Source organism: Rhodnius prolixus, unplaced genomic scaffold (assembly GCF_049639745.1).
Source record: "Rhodnius prolixus isolate KJV_2025 unplaced genomic scaffold, Rpr scaffold_7, whole genome shotgun sequence".
NCBI classification, from domain to species: Eukaryota; Metazoa; Arthropoda; class Insecta; order Hemiptera; family Reduviidae; genus Rhodnius; species Rhodnius prolixus.
The window spans coordinates 18,166,033-18,186,304 of record NW_027411582.1 but is presented as its reverse complement, the minus strand read 5'-3'; the positions used below and the strand labels follow the sequence as shown (position 1 = coordinate 18,186,304).

Here is a 20,272-nt window from a genome sequence, read left to right as displayed (position 1 = left end):
CACCTTTAATTTTGAAGATATCGAATTGCGGTTTCCGGTTTTTTTCATAACTTTTTATACTCTTTAAAACTGTGTACATGAAAGTGGGGGTCAACCGCGAACCCTCACTTTTGGTCGCGTGTCAGCCGCGTACGCGGGCAGGAATCCAAAATCAGGGTTACATATTCTGAAACTAGAGGTGACTGGCAACAAATTCTTCCTCCACCATTTTTTTCGCTTAGATTAACAGTTTAAGCATGAAATACATTTGAGCCGTCTCAAAATGAACACCCTGTATATATTTTGTAATAATTTTTATTTTTTAAGCTAATTTTTTTTTTTAATTCTTGTCTACAGGAGAAACCCCAGCTGCAATGCAACATGGTACAGCTTGGCAACGAAATAGTGGTGTTGTATTATTACTTTTAACAATGTTGGTACATATCCTTAATAGCTGATTTGTCAATAATAATTAATCAGTATAGAAATCTTTTACATGAAAAATAATATTGGATAGTTATTCATGTGTAAATTGTTGATCCATATGTTAGGAAAGACTGCCAAGTATTAATACTTATTGGGGAGAATTTAATAAAATTCCAAAATTATAAAAACAAAAAATATCCAATTTATCTCTCTACTTAAGAGAAATAATAGTCCCTAAGAATCAACGAAAATGTTTTTTTAAAAGAATCATTTTCAAATAAGAAGTAAAAAAGAATCAATTAATAGTGGAAAAGCATGAACAAATTATATCATTCAAAAAAATATATCTAATTGTAAATAAAACTTGTGTAAATAAAATTAAATAAAAAACAAAAATTATAAAAGTAAAAAATTAATTTATAGTCCTTTACGGCTTTAATTGCCCTAATTTTGGTCTTCCTTTGTGTTTAAATAAAAATTATTTCAAGTTTTAAAGGTTTGGTACGTGCTCAAAAATAAATAAATATTTGGACATTATTTCAATATATTCTGAAATTTTATAATGGTATAAAAATGTTCTGATGATGGTACAGAAAGAAACATTAGGAATGCTTTTTTCATTTTCAACTTTTTCTGGTCCCAAATTTTAAGTTTATGGTATTTGTTCTGTTTATATTATACTTAGTTGCTTCTACTGATGTTAAAATTTTCAATCACTTCTGAAAATTTCTAGCATTGAATCAGACTGATCTGTGACTATTTTTGTAGTCGAAAAATACGGCTATTTTGGAAAATTAGTACGATTTATTTCAGAACTTTTGAAGAAGTATTTAATTAAAACCCCAAGATATTATTTGCAATCTCTAACGCATCGTTCTCTTACCAGTTTACAATAATTTTAAAAGAATTGAACTGTACAGATTCCAACAACTATATTAAAAAGATTTCTTGAAAACATATCCAAAACTCTTGTCGATCAATGAATGCTTCCAAAACTTAATTTTTGAAACTACAGGATTAATCAAATAGTTTTTACTTCGTCATGCTTGGAGATCGGGTGTTGTTCCACAAACTACTGCAGCCAATATGACTTATTGTATGACTTCTTTTAAAGTTCTAGTTAATGTCTATCTTCTTTACGATGTCTTTACGATAAGCTTATTGTACGACTTCTTTTAAAGTTCTAGATAATGACTATCTTCTTTACGATAAGTCTTATTGTACGACTTCTTTTAAAGTTCTAGTTGATGTCTATCTTCTTTACGATGTCTTTACGATAAGCTTATTGTACGACTTCTTTTAAAGTTCTAGATAATGACTATTTTCTTTACGATAAGTCTTATTGTACGACTTCTTTTAAAGTTCTAGTTAATGTCTATCTTCTTTACGATAAGACTTATTGTACGACTTCTTTTAAAGTTCTAGTTAATATCTATCTTCTTTACGATAAGACTTATTGTACGACTTCTTTTAAAGTTCTAGTTAATATCTATCTTCTTTACGATAAGACTTATTGTACGACTTCTTTTAAAGTTCTAATTAATGTCTATCTTCTTTACAATAAGACTTATTGTACGACTTCTATTAAAGTTCTAGTCATTGTCTACCTTCTTTACGATGGCTTTACGATAAGCTTATTGTACGACTTCTTTTAAAGTTCTAGTTAATGACTATCTTCTTTCCGATAATACTTATTGTACGACGTCTTTTAAAGTTCTAGTTAATGTCTATCTTCTTTCCGATAATACTTATTGTACGACGTCTTTTAAAGTTCTAGTTAATGTCTATCTTCTTTCCGATAATACTTATTGTACGACGTCTTTTAAAGTTCTAGTTAATGTCTATCTTCTTTACGATAAGACTTATTGTACGACTTCTTTTAAAGTTCTAGTTAATATCTATCTTCTTTACGATAAGCCTTATTGTACGACTTCTTTTAAAGTTCTAGTTAATGTCTATCTTCTTTACAATTTCCTGGATTTTAACACAAGTATTTTTTGCAACACAATCAAGGAGAGTCAAGAAACTAGGAGAAAAACTGCTTCCCGAAATTTAATTATGTTATGGACGTATACAGTTACTAAAAAATAGTTTAATTCCAGAATATATTGAAATAAGTTTATGATAAAATGGGAATTTTGCATCTCTTTTCTAAAAACAAAAAACAAAAATCAATAAATACGTATGTATGTAGTTGTAAAGATGTTTTATGTCTAAGGTAACATTATAATAAAGAAGACCCAACTTGAACAATAAATTACAAAATAAGAGACAATATTTTGGTTTAATAATGTAATCAAATACATGTTTAATGGCCTAGTGGTTTATTTTGATGCTTTATTTAATATTTTTAATTTTTCCCCTAATTCCCAAAATGTGCTTAATGTTAGTTAATAATTAAATAAATAAAAATTTGTTTTGAGACAAATGAATTTATAAAACAGGACTTTTTTTTATTAAATTGGTTAACGCTGGTATATTTTTCTTACAGAATTTAAATTGTAAGATGTAAGGTGTTTTAGGGAAATTGAAAATTGAAGCTTATTTTTAAAAACACATTCGAAAATGCAAAAAAAAAATTGTCCTGAACACTCAAAACTCACATTACTATCTCATTTACAATTATTAAGGTTATAAACTTAAACATTTTCTTCAAATTCTTAATTTTTGAAACAAATTTCTCTTTATTTAAAGTTTAAAAGTTTTCATTGAAACCATTTTTGAAAGTAAACGCTAAAAATAAAAATTGTAAAGGACAATTTCTGGTTGATCGATGTTTTTTAATTTTGGGATTTGGATTACATATTTAATTATTTATTTATTTAATTTACAACGCTGCATCGTTCAGTTTTCTCGTACTAAAACTAAATAATTTCTATTTGATAAAAAATTTCAATTTAGTTACTCCTCTCCATCAAGTTTAAATTGAAAAAAATAACGATACAAAAATATTTTGAATTAGAGTAGCTGATAACAAAGAAGTATTTTTTATTATTTTATTTTGTATAATTTATAACAAGGTTTATAGCACAAGGTGTTACCTGGTAAAGCCTCAAACTGGTGAACACATTTGGTATTCACACCCGCTGTTGAATATGTAAGACAATTGGCGGTCTGCCCACATTCAACCAATACTGTAAACTAGCTCGCATGACGGTAGGTTTAGAAAATACAAAACCTTTTGTGGATGGTTGCAATCATAACTTGGCTCAATGTTTACTCATATTTTTATTTTACTGCAGAGTTTTCTAACAGTTATTCCATTATTCATCAAACTCGTTTTATTCATTTTTGTTATATTTTTTTTTCCTTAAATTATTAATATTGGTTAACAAGATGACATTTCGTTGATTTTTCACAGTAAAAAGGTATAAAATAAATTTGGCGTTAAAGTATTCACCACAAAAAAACAAGCCATTCTATAAGAAATAATGGGAGAAATCCCTTGCTTTTGCTGGGGGCAAAGTTTTTATTTATTAATGGAGTATAATGACGCTACCTTCAAGATTTTTATGTCCCCGAATGCCGCTAGAGGGTTCTGAGGAAGGTATAACCTTCTCCAGCACCTGTAACTTTTCTAGTGTCTAACTGTTCCTCAGATTATAGCATTGTAGTTCATTTGAAGGTGCATTTTATGTTTCCTCTAGTTCTTCACAGAAATTTAGATGTTATAATGTACCATTCTCAGTTTTTCTTCAAGTGCCCTCCGAGTAGATAAGTGTCTCATGTGAAAACCCGTCAAATTATAAAACTCGGAAATTACACAACCTCTATTAGTAAAGCGTTAGGACTGTCCATCCCATCCACTCTACGCTCTTAATTTTCTCAGAACAAAGAGAATTAAACTCTCGCAAGGAATTTCTTGGAGGAGAGAGGAGCCGGTAGTCTGGTATCAGAATAAAAGACAAAATTGTGAATACCACATCAATTTCATGTTCCCCACTAACAGACAGTGTGCTTCATGTGAGCCAAATTTAAATGGCACCTCGGTAAGTACAAGTCACAAAACGTTCTTGTAGCTTAGGATGTCTGCAGTGTTCTCTGGCTAATATCAGAAGCAATGCAAATGAAATAGATAACCAAGTTTTACTATCATGTGAGTACTCATCTTCCAGTTGTATTGATTTTAGATAACCAGTCATGCAGAGCATAGATTTAGCAAGGCCAATTTCTATTAATGGTGATGGTATTTTCAGTATAAAAACTCCCAAGTATTAATATTTATTTTATAATTTTTTTCATATAGTATATAATGCAAATTCCATTAAATAGTTTTTGCTTCAACCCTAATATTTACATTGTAATGTTCAACACAGTGCCATTGTGATCAATCTTTAAAGTAGACCAACTTGCTGTTGGGCTTATTGAATATCAATGCAGATATTTGGTCCCAAATTACGTAGCATAAAAAGCTACGTGGGTGTAATGGGTTTTGTGCAAGAATAAGCCCCTTCGTATCATTAATTTTCCTATTATTTTAGCATCAAACTTATATGAGTATAAAACTTCTACATGATTAAATATGTAATGAATATTGGTTCATTGGAATAATATATCAGATATTAAAAGATTTATTATCAAATTCTATGGGTATTCTAAAATAATAAATTATTTAAACAAATAATTCATATAGCATACTGAAATGAAGTAGAAAAATCAATAATAAATCAAATTAACACTAAACCTACCGACATTTATGCATAACTATTCCTACCGTGGCCGGTCAAATGACCGGACTTTAAAATTACTTAAATTTCTTATTATAGACTGAGGATAATAATTATTTAACAATGAAAAAGGCGTAGTTTCTTTTGTTTAAAAATAAATCTCGTAGATTTTACTCTTTATTGCGTCATTTTTTATAATTATAGGCTTCTCAATTGTAAATTTCCCGTTACAGTTTCGACAGCATTTTTTAGACTTATTGCCTTTGCAGTATCTTATTTGACTATTTTCCGACCACTTGTTCGTGTACTAATATTTGTCATGCTTTTGCAATGGTATCTTGAAATTTCACTTCCGGTAGTTTTTTATGCAAAATCCACGCATTTATCCCGGGGCTAAGTCTAGGATATTGAAAACTATTTGTTGAGACCATCTCCGAAATTTTCCACGGTTATATTTCTCCCACGAGCTGTATACATTTCTGCTAATTTCAGAGCGACAAACTCCCCAAGCGGAACTGAAGGTTCTCTGCTTTCACGTTTTCCCAAATATGGAAAGCCTTTTATTACATCGATCGCTAGCCAAAATTTGTCCGGTTTATTTGGGCATGTACTGAGTAAATCTGCATCTCGACTTTGTTGGGAACAATATTGTCCTTGGAAGAGATATATGCTCTTGGTTAGAACAGTTTTGACTCTTCTCTACGAATTTGTTCCAAAATTTAGAAATAAAAGTAAATTTATCGGTTTGTAAAGCGATGATTTCTTTGATCCAATCGAATAAACCTCACAATTTCCGTCTATACATTTCGGCTCACAGTGTTTGAGAAGAATGCTCGTCCGTATTTTTTGTTCCATAGAAAAGGGCAATATCGTACATTTTTGGCCTCATATGCTCCACATGCAAACAATAATCCGATAAATGCATTATCAAATTGAGTTTTCGAGAGAATTCTGTTACAAAGAGTAAATAAATAAATAAAATATAATATTAAAGTAAGTAAATAAAATGAAAATATTCAGCCGGTCAAATGATCGGTCGCGGTACTTAAGACGGACTACAAATTTTTCTCAAAAATCAAATATCAGGAGAAGAAGTGAATATTAAAAAAACAATTGTATACATATTTTAGGAAAAGTCGTGAAGTTTAATGGCGGTATGATGACGCTGTAATTAGAAAATTTAAACTAAATTAAAAAAAAAGTCAATTGACCGGTCGTATTAGGTTTAGTGTTAAATGAGAAAAATATTTAATTGGTGCTCTTTACTCTTCATATTGTTTCTTACAGAAGGCAGAATTCATTATTTTATTCGATTATTCTTCTCTTATTAAAAAAAAAAAGAAAGTCGATTCTCCATCACGTCCTTGATTACAAAACATTTGTGTGGTTTAAACCCAAAAAACGCTGTGGTTACCTTAAGCTTCAGGCTTTGGTTACAGAATTTAGGCGTCTGTAAAGTGTACAATGTGGTAGAGAGAGAACATTGAACGGCAGTTTGCTTTGAGGGTTTGGTAAACCCAAGCGGGATCAACTATCTCAGCAGGTTACATGCCGGATGGTGCGGGTGGCTTTATACGTCTAATTTCTATTATTAGAAATAGGAGTAAAAAAAAAACTTAAATGTAGTCCTGAATTTTATTTCGTAATGCTTTCTTTTTTTTTATGGACTGTTAATTGAGGTTTACTCAAAAAATTCTAAATTCTGTGGTCTCGAAAAATGTCATCTGTTTCCTGAAATAGTTTACGTTGCGACTATTAACCCAATTCGCCTCAGTTCTTTCCATTTAATATTTCAGTAAACCCATGTTTTAAAAGTATGTTTTCTGATATTCGTCAGGATGGGGCATCCTATTCGGAAATAATTATTCTCTCTTTTCTTTAAAATACAAAATGTTTTCTTTCAGTATTTCTACAACTTTTTATGAATGCAAGTTCTAGAAGCACGACTTTGCTTACTAATCTCATGTCTGTCAATTCTTTTACATAATTTACATTCCTTTTTTGATGTAACAACTTGATGGTAACAATGATATTCCCTTCTACGGATCCATCAATTACACTTGTTATGAATTTTATTACACTTGCAAGTTTAATTAGGGGTGCGTTCCACTAAGCGTTCACAACGATCAAAATATATATCTTCAGGCGTTCCACAAGACTACCGCGGTCATAGTGGTCGTGGCGAAAACGTCACTAATGACGTCATTATTTTCGCTCACGTGGGCGTTCAGAAATTTGGCGCAAAAGCAAAGATGGCGACCGAAAAAATTATATCATGTAAATGAAAGTATTATCTCATGTAAATAATTGAATGTGTTTCTCGAAAGTCTAAAAAAAAATAATAAAATGAAAAATTACTTATCCCTTTACATACTGAATCACTGAATAACGATCAATTACACTTTTGATAGTTAATAATACGTGGCCTAAGTTTTCGCTTTTCACCATTGCGATTTTGTAAAATTGCATTCCACTCTTCATCGGAACGAGATGAAGAACTTTCTAAAGCATTATTACGTTGCATCAATAAATATCCTACTGTTGCCACAAAAGACATATTAATTTTATTTATACGTAAATTTTATAAATACTCCACGAAAATGTTATATAAAAACTGAATTATATATATTTTTTTAATATAAGGGTCATTCCATGTCAAATCAACACGGGGTCTGAACCGCACCATCTCGGATTTTCTTGAAATTTGGCACATGTGTACTATTGGTATAGACTTGGAAAAATATGAAATTTTACTGTGATATGTCAACTGGTTTATGAGTTACAGGGCTGTAAAGTTGCCAAAAATGGGCCGAAAAACAGGGAACCCCGTGTTTTTGAATTACTGTAGAAGCTTTCCTAATTGAGCTACAGACTTGGGATTGGTGTCATTTTATAGCATATATAATGCCCTTTCCTGTGATATGCGACACCATATGGGTTAGGATATAAAAGTTTGTTAAATTTAAATTTAAAATTTTAATTTTAATTTTTTTAAAAAGTACATATTTTAAAATTTTAAAATTAATTCCATGAATAGCTAGTAGTGTTATGAATCACTGGGCAAAATATTAATTTGGGACGACAATGGCTTCATTGTTAAAAAAATTTAAGACTAAAGCTCCAATCCGATTAATTTAACTCTGAATTCATGTTAATACAATAATGCTAATAATAATTCCACTAATAAGTCCAAAGTAAAACATACTGTTAAGTAATAGGATCTCTTTATTATTTTAAGCTTGAAAAGGCTTCATTTGTTTGACATGCATCACTTTCTAGAAGGACATATGTAAGTTCTTCCTGTCAGAGTCACAGGATCAATTTTTATCAAAACATCCACTACTGAGACCCAAAGAATATCAGCATTTCTTGGATACGAGATGATTTAGAGGGTCCAGCTGGATGAAGAAAAGTTACTTTTACTTCATCAAGTTCTTCATTTTTCTCTAAAGCATATCCAAGCCACCAGTTTCTTTATAGACTACACTGATATAACCTGATATGTCGGCTAATTTTAGTTTATTAGGGAATTTTGAAACTTCCATTTCGCAAGCTTCTGAGTTCATAGAAAAGTTTTTAACCAATATTTTAGATTTACTTCTGGGAATGAAAGCATGGTATTGCTGTGTTGTTCCTTTAATAGCCAATGCTTGAGCAAACCGATTTTTTAAAAAACACTCAGATTCAACATAGTCTTCCTGGGTTGAATATGCAAAGTCTTTGTTGGTGATGTTTTCTACTGCCCACTCAAAAAGTTGTAGTGAAGTTTGGATTTGATTTCCATAGGGTGGTTGCAAACTGGCACGAGCTGCCAGTCTCTTTACCGAACCCCCTACGCAATCACAAGGCCCTTTGCCGACTTAAACCAACTTAAAGAGGCTGTTATATCAGCCAAAGAAGACTGTTCTTGAACAAAGATATTGAATTGAATTAATTTTGTATAATTTGATTAACTGCGTAATTTCATTAAAATAATATATTCTAATTAATATGATTAATTACTGTAATCATAATTATTAATTCTAAAAATGATTTCAAAATCAATATTTTAAATCTTAATAATTATTAATTATGATTCATTGATTCATTATTACTATTTTCAATTTATTTATCACTTTAATTTTATTAAAATATATTTTCCATGAAAAGGAGCTTTAGTCTTAAATTTTTTTAACAATGAAGCCATTGTCGTCCCAAATTAATGTTTTGGTCAGTGATTCATAACACTACTAGCTATTCATAGAATTAATTTTAAAATTTTAAAATATGTACTTTTTAAAAAATTTAAAATTTAAATTTAACAAACTTTATTTATCCTAACCCATATTGTGTCGCATATCACAGGAAAGGGCATTATATATGCTATAAAATGACACCAATCCCAAGTCTGTAGCTCAATTAGGAAAGCTCCTACAGTAATTCAAAAACACGGGGTTCCCTGTTTTTCGGCCCATTTTTGGCAACTTTACAGCCCTGTAACTCATAAACCAGTTGACATATCACAGTAAAATTTCATATTTTTCCAAGTCTATACCAATAGTACACATGTGCCAAATTTCAAGAAAATCCGAGATGGTGAGGTCAAAAATGGTCTTTTTTTTGTGTTGATTTGACATGGAATGACCCATAAGTCAACTTTACCAATAATTAATAAAGTTTATTATAACTGCATATAAACGGGGTTTAAATTAAAAAACAACCTCTTCAAGCTTCTGACTTATTTTCGAGGTCGCCATTTGTAATGTTTACATGAACGGTTGAAACGCCCCACAGTCCATTCCACTTGAGTTTTCGATTGCAACGCTCACAAGCAAGTGGAACGGGCAAAACCGCGGTCGTGAGCGTGATCATTATGAGCGCTCAGTGGAACGCACCCTAGATAATGCAAAGTTTTTTTGTTTTTTTTACTTAATTTGTTTAAAATAAACAGAATAACTTTCCATTGAAGCTTTACCAGTTAGAGATGAGTTTAGAGTTACTAATATAAGTGCTGACGACCAAGAAAGTTTTACAAAGTATTGCCGTAGCTAAAAAAAAAAAAAGAAAGAAGTGGCAAGAAGTTTAAAGTTGGTTCGCCAAACTCGCTAACGTTGTCTTTTGTTCGCCAACCACCTCCAAGCAATCACTTTTTGAAACAGAAATGTTTTCTCTCTTATGATTGTCTTTTTATTTTTGACATTGTGTCATTTTGGGCACAGGCGTAAGTTTTATGTTAGTATCCTTCAAGAAATCCAACAAGCCACATAATAGATAGCATTAAATTACTTTTTTTGTAAACTTTTCTGTTATAGTATTGTACTAACTTTCACTTAATCTTATTAAAAAAAGAAGCTTAGAAATTGAGTCAAATTTTCTAGGTATATTTTTCATCAGAAGTAATTGTTTTATGGAGCAGTGTATACTCCCAGTATTTTACACCAAGTGTAGTTCTATATCGTCAGTGATCATCTTCCAGCGCAGGACAGACTTTAATTAGGCTTCACAGTGAAGGTCACATTGAGGTTAATTTTACCACGATGCCGCACAAATTTTTGTATAGAGTTAGCCATGGATTAAAGTAGATTATACGAGGTGTGGCTATTAAATAACGAGACTATTGCTGTAAAACATTTTATTTTAAATTTTTTACATATTTAGTTATTATCACCTTCAATATACATCCCTCCCCTATCCCTAAAACGCTCCATGCGAATTTACCATTGTTCGAAACAGTGCTGGAAGTCTTTTTCTGTGAGCTCCTGCATGACGCGTGCCGCTTTTTCTTTCACACCTTCAACGAACTGAAATCTGACTGTTCCTTTTAATGCAGATTTAACTTTGAGGAACAGATAAAAGTCACATGGGGCCAGATCAGGCGAGTAAGGCGGGTGGCCTAAAACTGGGATGTTGTACTTGGCTAGAAAGGTCTTGACAGACAAAGGCAGTGTGAGCCGGCGCGTTGTCTTGATGGAGAACCCTGTGACTTGTTCTTCACACAAATCGGGTCGTTTTTTTCCTTACTCTTTCACGGAGTTGAGCAAGCACCTCAAGGTAGTAATGTTTGATTAATTATAATCGATATTTTCATCCATTTTTGGACGTGAAAGGGCGACCCGGGCGGTCATCATCTCCGACATCTTCTCGGCCATCTTGGAAACGCTTGAACTACACAAAAAAACTCGCGCACTTAACAATCATCACCATAAACTTCTTTGTAATAAAAGATAAGTTTCAGTAGCGGTTTTATCAAGTTTTGATGTGAAATTTCACGACAATTCGTTGCTCTACTACATGTGTAGTATCATGTTTTCGCGCAAAACGAAACTAACACCTCTTACACAAACGACGGTTCCGGTCAGGCAGATTTCTCTACAAACATGTGAGACGCTGCAATCGAAAGAGAAGGCTTTACGCTGCACAGCTGTCGGTCGTTAGGATTTGGCGCATGCATAGTTTTTCTGTAGCAGCATCAGTCTTGTTATTTAACAGATAGATCATGTCACAGAACTTCAATCTTGATCTTCAATAAATGCCAGTGTTTCGCTTCAGTTACCTGTGCATGCTTACCTTTTATTGTATTCTTGAAACAGTTTTTGGGTTGTTTTTTTTGTTTGACATGTCACGATGCTGTACTAGTGTAAACCGGGAAATACTCGTACAAGTGAGGTTATGTTGGACGCGAACAACATTACCTCCCAATATATCCCTTTAATACTAAATAAATAATAATAATAGAGCTACAACAATTCGGGTCAAGGCTTAGAGTACATCCCTTTAGAGACTGCAAAAGTGTGATGGACATGACGAACATTAGAACTCTATTGATCAATGTAAAATGCCAACTGTAGAGACATATTAAATAACTGAGGTAAATACGTTGATTAGAAACACTAATTAAAGTAAATCTTATTCTGTACCTAAATCATTAATATTCACCTAGCGTAGATTAAATACTAGGAATTATAATTGATGTTGATTGAGGGAAAATGGTGCAGTGAGCATGATTGGTATCTGATTAAGGTTCAAAACTATAGAATATTGTTGAAATTTGAATAAATTATCTCTAATATTGTTGCTGTATTATGAGGTAGTTTCTGAAGACTTTTAAGATTGTTGACAATTTTTATTGTAATATATTCTCGTCATTTGTAAGCGTATTATACTCATATTATTGTTCGGCTCACAAAAGGGAAAAAAGAGCAGTCTTCAAGGACTGAAGTCGGTGAAGAAGGTGTTTTCCTCTTAACCAATGCTTAAACTATTTCTTATCAATTTTTTTTCTTGCAGTTGAAAGTAATTACTTATCATGGTAACTTTCTGAGATTACCCTTCTAATCTGTGGGAAATATTAATATTTATTGTGAATGTATATATGTGAACTTCAGTTCGCAAAACGGGAAAACTTCTTGTTTTTACAAACAAGAATAACCATAACAAGAACTGGAAGTTATAGAATGATCAAACTTGGTAATTAATTTTGATAATATTGTCCATAACCATAAACTTTCGACCAAAATACGTTATCTGTGAATTGGTCTTGTCTGAGGTATATTTTTTAGATTTTACTCTTTTGACTCTACTAATTAATATCTCGCCTCAATCAACGTGAGATTGGAACTTCGGCACTTAAGTGAAAGAATAAGAAAATGAAAGAAGAATAAGAACATTAAAATTATTGCTATCAAGTTAAATGAGACAAAAATACCAAAATATTACTTTTACTCTCCGCCGGATCACTCTTCCTCCGATCTTCTATGACTCAATTCCAATTCCTCCTGCCAATGTTGTCCGTTATCTTGGGCTGTATGTAGGCAAAAGACTGACTTGGAACCCGCACACACGACTTAAACGAACTGAAGTTAACAGGCGCTATCGACTACTTAAAAGACTACTAGACCAACGCTCAAAACTTTCACTTAATAACAAACGATTGATTTACAATTCCATACAAAAACCCGCCTGGACGTACGGTATTGAACTGTAGGGTTCAACGAAACGCTCTAATCTTCAACGAATTCAATCTCTTCAGTCTAAAATGCTCCGCACTATCGTTAAACAGCTCCATTTTACGTTTCAAATCTAACTATCCACACAGACCTGGAAATTCCGTTTGTAGGTCCAGGTTGCACGAACTCGCTGCAAAAGTATTCATCAGAACTTGCACTCTCATTCCAATCCTCTCCTCCGCCGTTTACCATCTCATCGCCTTCCAGATCATCCTCCCAGACGATTAAAATCAGTCAATGGCCTCGCGATTTTCTCTCTTCTGAAGAGTGTAGCTAATCCTGGGAGACGACTTAGGGAGTATTATCACTGGGTAACTTCTCTCCTCAATTAGTTAGTTTGATATCAGTTATTGTCATTGTTACTTAAGGCGTATCTAGGCGCTGGTGTAACTTAATAAATAAATTTAAAAAAAAAAATTATTGCTATAATTTAAAGATAAGGGAAATATCGATTAACCAGAAATAAGACAATGCATAATATTTATAGGAATTTACTTCAAAATGGCTGCATAGATTTTTCTTTAAATCTGGAATGATTTATTTATATATCTGATTTACTAGTTTTGATTAAAACATTTTCCGAAAAAAAGAAGTAATTTTTACATAGTTTCTAGAAGATTGCTAATTAATCAAAACAATGCCCTTCTAACGTTAAGCTATATTTTAAAATGCAATCTTGATTCTTGCTTTTTTCATGTACATGGTGGGTCATTTTTCCTGCATCATCTCCATCATGCTCGTTAATCATTTGCCGTCGTCGATTTTTTGTTTTTGTTTTTTAATTATCTTCATCTACATCAACGTCAGATTGTTCGTATTTTTTTTGCACTTAAGTTATTGTTTATCTATATAAGGCGCATCAACATTTGAGTATTTTGGCTCCCGTAGGTTTTTTCAAATGTTCGGCAAAGAAACTTGTTACAGGTAGCACAGTCCATCACCGGATAGTGATCTGAAAGAAGCTTCTAGTAAGAGAAAATGTAAGAGTCGCTATCTGGAGCTCGAGTTCAGGTACTCCGCTTGAGCATGAAGTACGCTAACAATTTAGATTATCCCTTACTTTCCTTAGGTTATTATTTTACAATTTTTCGATCATTTTTTTTACCCAAAATCTTGTTTTTTTAAAAGCCCAATGAGTTTACGAAATATGAACAAGAACGTGCTTCTGGGTGAAGCATGAAGTAAAAAACAAAGATGAACTTACTGTACTTATAATTTCAAAAACATCTAGAAAAAGTAAACCATTACAGGAACACGAAACACTTATTGAATCGTTAAAATTCACAGAAGATGATAAAATAATGTTCAGTTTTCAACAATAATTATTGAAAGAGTTTTTTCTGTAGTGTGCGTGCAGAGAAAAATTATTATTTCCAAATGTTTTAAGATTAAGAGTGATTTGCGAGTAAAAATATTATTGTTTTTCTGTTAGGTAAAAGAGAACAGAAAAAAAAAATCAATATTAAAAGAAAAATATATCAAAAAAATAAAGTTCAAAGTCCTAACAATGACCTCAACGCTATTTTTTAAAAAAAAATTATTGTTTTCGCCGTGTAAGGATAATAATATAAATAATAAAGTAAAAACAACTGAAAATGTAATAAAAATATTTGTTATTTTGCTGTTAAATGTTTAAAAAAATGTAATGTATGTAATTAAAAACAAAAGGTTGTAAGATAAATGTTTGTAATAAAGTGTTTTTTCATTAATTTTTTAATTATAACCAACAACTTATCGAAAAAGTTCAGAATTAATGAAAATTCAATAAAAACTTTTCTATTAAGTCCCATTTATACAAAAAATATTAAAATAAGTCTCAGAACTCCTTTCATTAAATGCTGACAAAAAAAATGTAAATTACATTTTTTTATTTAATTTGTGCACAATATTGTAGTTTTTGAACAGGTACATTAAAAAAATCAATTATTGAAATACAAAAGAACGAATAAAGTTGTAATTGTTTTATAACTACATATTGTAATACAGTTAAGTTGTTCGATATAGTTTATAAAAAAATAATTTTTATACAGATATACATATATAAATTGTGTATGATATTAACATAAAGAATTTAAAGAAACAGAAAATGTAAATAGACTTTTATGATGTCAAATAAAGGATGACAAAACGGATTGTTTTCTTTGATTTTTTTTTCTTCTTGGGAGATCAGTATTGTAGTTTTCTCTCATAATCTTATGAGAATTACCATATTTTATTATGAACCAATGAGGGCATGGTGTGACTTATATGGTAGGCGTGGCTGAGTAAACTGTTTCTGATTGGCTCTTTAACCAACCTACTTTTCACACCTCCATTCTTCATTGAGATTGGCCAATTCTTTATTGTGAATATTTCTATGAAAAATAAAAGTTATTGAACTAGAGAAAATATCTTAAGTTTTCAATTCAATAAATAAATGTAAACAAGCTTGAAATTGATTCTGCTAACAATTTCAGCGTCAGTGCTAGAGATGATAAAGGCCGAGCAGAGAAGTTATTTAATTTTACAAAGTCCTTAAATGCTGTTGGAAAATGCTAACTAAAAATGTATTTACGTCCGAAGCACTAATAATAACTATTTTTTAAACACACACAATTTCATATTTTCATCGCCTTCTTATTGTCATCCATGTCAGATGTTCTTCAGTTTAGCATTGAAAATTTTATTCAGAAAAATTTATAATTCGTTGATGTTTTTGTCTACATTTTCTCTAAACTCACTGAGTGTAATTACTTGATGCTTAATTACTTAATACACGTTATGGGTGGTAGGCGTGGCTTAATAAACTGTTTCTGATTGGCTCTTCAACCAACCTACTTTTCACACCTCCATTCTTCATTGAGATTGGCCAATTCTTTATTGTGAATATTTCTATGAAAAATAAAAGTTTAATTTTTTTTCACTAATTTTTCCTCCGTAAGTATGAAGAATCAAATGATGCAGTAAAAAAATTTCTCAATAAACACATCCAAAATAAAATCTTTTTCTCGCTTAAGGTCTTGTTTTCTATACTAATAATGTAAGGGTAAAGAGAAAATTGGGAATAATGGTTACTTCTTTGCGAAATAGGTAAAAGTAAATTGTGGATCATTTTTCATGTTCACCTTTTATTCATATTCACCACACCATTTTGTACGTTCATTTGCATATGTTAATTTCATAATTAAAGATATGCCACTGTTGGAGATGCCTCAATATAACTAGCTATAAAGGAGAGTAAACTTCTTATAATTATAATAGGTGGACCTGGACGGTTGAAACCTCTAGGTACCACAACAACCAGAAGCGAAAGGTTACCATGTGAAATAGGAAGGTTACTTATGAGCATCATAGGCTGTGGAAGATAAAAATCAATAATGAGCTAAAGATTCTGTATTGTGCACTACGAGGGTTGTTTGAAAAGTCCGTGCAAAGTCAGAGAGATAGCACTACTGGCGCGTATCGAGGTTATGTTTAGTTAGTAGCATCTCTTGGAAGAACACACATCACGTTTCAGCCAGATCGGTCTATTTCTTTGTGTTTAGCATTCGTTTGAATCGAGGAAGTCGAGTGATTTTTAAAAAATGGACGAAAAAGAATTTCGTGTGTTGATTAAACACTACTTTATGAAAGGCAAAACGCCTCAGGAGACTAAAGAGAAGCTTGATAAACATTATGGTGACTCTGCACCTTCGATTAGAAAAGTTTATAAGTGGTTTCAAAATTTTCGGAGTGGCCATATGGGCACAAGTGACGCTGAACGTTCTGGACGCCCTGTTGAGGTTACTACTCCAGAAATCATTGATAAAATCCATGATATGGTGATGGATGACAGAAGAGTGAAGGTGCGTGAGATTGCTAGTGCTGTGGGCATCTCGAATGAACGGGTACATAATATGTTGCATCAACATTTGGACATGACAAAGCTATCCGCAAGATGGGTGCCGCGATTGCTCACGCTTGACCAAAAACGAAATCGTGTGAAGTGTTGCAAGGACGGTTTGCAGCTGTTCCAGAAGAATCCGCAGGACTTTAAGCGTCGTTTCGTCACTGTGGATGAAACATGGATACATCACTACACTCCTGAGACCAAAGAACAATCTAAACAATGGGTTACCAAGGGGGAATCTGCGCCAAAAAAGGCGAAGACCGTTCCTTCGGCCGGAACGATTATGGCGACTGTCTTTTGGGATTCGCAAGGAATAATCCTCATCGACTATCTGGAAAAGGGTAAAACTATTACAGGTGCACATTATTCACCGTTATTGGACCGTTTGAAAACCGACCTGCAAGAAAAACGCCCACGATTGGCCCACAAGAAAGTCCTTTTCCATCACGACAACGCACCAGCTCACACCTCAGCAGTTGTGGTCGCAAAATTAATGGAAATAGGGTTCCAATTCGTTTCACATCCCCCCTATTCTCCAGACTTGGCTCCCTCGGACTACTATTTCTTCCCCAATATGATGAAATGGCTGGCGGGAAAAAGATTTTATTCAAACGAGGAGGTGATTGCAGAAACGAATGGCTATTTTTCAGACTTGGACAAATCCTATTATTCGGAAGGGATGAACAAACTAGAGCAGCGTTGGACGAAGTGTATAAGCCTAAAAGGAGACTATGTTGAAAAATAAAAAAGGTTTACCCCAAAAAATTAAGTAGTTTTTATTTTTGCACGGACTTTTCAAACGACCCTCGTAGATACAGCCAATCTCCTTGGCAGGTTGGCGGATTGTACTACAGTGAATGCCAGGATTCTTTAACTAAAAAAAAAGTAAAGTAATACCTATTTTTTATTTTCAACTACCAAATTGAATTCCTGAACTATTGTTACACGATAAGCACAAATGGCATAGAAAGACAACCATGCAGATGAAGGATTATATCAACGCGATGAGATAAGGGAGCTTAGAATGAGGAAATGGTGTCGAAAGAGTGGAAGATAAAAGCGAAGGGCAGCAGGTGTAAGGTGTTGGCCAAGCCCTTAGGGACGATGTGTAAATACACTACCTCAAGAGATGAATTTACGTATTTTACAATTCATCCAAGATGGTTTAAAATATTTTTATTCATATACTCTCAAATGCAGGGCAAGTACTGAATTTTTGAGGAGAATACATTTCTTATTTATTTACATTTACGCTTTGGTGGAGGTTAGGACCAAACATTATTATTAATCATTACTTAAGAAAACTAAATAAAATAAAAATAAATATATAGCCAGGAACATGTAGTATTTAACTTAATTCACCCTCCAATAGTCCTCTTCTTCATTTGCCTACTTTCTGCAACCCCTCAAACATAGAGGTAAATCTAACTCAACATGTCTCTAATTCAAAATAAAATTAAAATAAAAGAACACCTTTTGAATTTGTATATAACATTTTTTACTAAATTATAAATTATTTAATAAAATATTTAGACTCTGGTTTTAGGCATGTAACTTTTCTAATCCCGTACAATTTTCGTGTACCAAAAAATATTTTATATTCGTCCCTTCAACCTCTTTGCCTCCATTTCTTTTTCATTCAATCACTAACTTGTTCCTTCTATCTTCCATGAGGCCTGAGGTATTGCGCAGTTTAAACATTTTCGCTAGTAGAATAACAATGTTTGCTGAGATTTCTTCCCTCTCACCAAACATTGAACCCTTTATTTTGACTTTTAATTTTATGGCTATTATACTGTGTTTCATTGTTCTCAGAAATACTTATAATCTTCACCCTTTTTATTGTGTTATCTTCTTTTCACAGATCTTCCATTTTATTACGAACTAAAGAGGGCGTGGTGTGTCATATATGGGTGGTAGGCGTGGCTTAATAAACTCTTTCTGATTGGCTCTTCAACCAACCTACTTTTCACACTTCCATTCTTCACTGAGATTGGCCAATTCTTTATTGTGAATATTTCTATGAAAAATAAAAGTTTAATTTTTTTTCACTAATTTTTCCTCCGTAAGTATGAAGAATCAAATGATGCAGTAAAAAAATTTCTCAATAAAAAAACATCCAAAATAAGAGTTTTTTCTCGCTTAAGGTCTTGTTTTCTATACTAATAATGTAAGGGTAAACAGAAAATTTGGAATAATGGTTACTTCTTTGCGAAATAGGTAAAAGTAAATGGTGGGTCATGTTTCATGTTCACCTATTATTCCACACCATTTAGTACGTTCATTTGCATATATGTTAATTTCATATTTTTGTTTTTGAATCAATATTTACCTATAATTTCTAGATGATTAGTTTAAAAAATGTAGATAGATAGATAGATAGATTAGACTAGGGCGGCCTCAAGGCCTACGCCACTGCGGCCCCTTTGGATCTATTGTGGCTCCCCTCACTCTAAAGCTCACCCTCCAGATCTGTCCTTTTAATCAGACTCCTAATTCTGGAGAGCGCACAGGCCTTGGTTTTTTTTCCACCCCGAGAAATAACATCCTTAGCCCAGACAAGCCCCTCACACTGACACAACACGTGCAGTGCCCGTTTCCTCCTCCTCTTCCTGACAGAACCTACCAGAGGCTATCATCCGCCAGGCGCCCATGCGATGCATGTGTTTTCTGAGTCTGTAGTGGCCGGGTTAATAGGCCTACAATCATCCTTATAGCACCACGGCCTTGAAGGATTAATTCTGCTGTCAGCCTCGGCGAATAGCCTTTAATGAACTTCTTCGCCTGTTAAAGAGACAGATGTACAGCATTAAAAAAACTAAAATTATTGGGTTAAAAAAGTCCTTTAAATTCGCAACTATATGACCAAACAATGTGTTTAACAGAAATACTGTAATAGCCAAATAAGAATTCTTTAGAGCACTTAATTATTCACTTTTACCCACGAAATCTCTATTTATTTTTTTTAGAGATAAAACCAATAATTCTTTTTTTTTGGAATAACAATCAATCAATTGACGTATAAGAGGTTTAGAGAAGTTGCCCATAATGTTCGGCGGATATCGGTGGAAATAACAAACTATTTCTTTTTTCCTATATTTCTCCTTATCAGCGGAGATAAGTTTGTTTATCTTCAGCTATTCTTCCAGCTAGCCCTTAAGTGAAAGTCCCCTCATACCAGCTAGCCCTTAAGTGAAAGTCTCCCTCATGCTGGAAGATACTTTCTTTCTTCTTGCTTGCTACACTCCAATCTTACTCTCTCTCTGGTCGTTGTTATTCTAGCGCTTTTTTACCTTCCCCTTCTTGGCTTCCCTTGTTTGTTTATTCACCAAACCGGGACTAAGGCT

General features: G+C 32.6%; 1 protein-coding gene across 1 annotated transcript in view; it reads left to right on the top strand.

Moving 5' to 3' along the window:
• Positions 1-15,189, top strand: part of LOC141447108 (opioid-binding protein/cell adhesion molecule-like) — a 771,975-nt gene extending 756,786 nt beyond the window's left edge. Inside the window, exon 8 of the mRNA XM_074114310.1 lies at positions 337-15,189. Within this exon, the coding sequence (XP_073970411.1) occupies positions 337-437 (101 nt within the window). The 3' untranslated portion in view covers positions 438-15,189. The remainder of the gene's footprint in view (positions 1-336) is intronic.
• Positions 15,190-20,272: the final 5,083 nt, after the last annotated feature.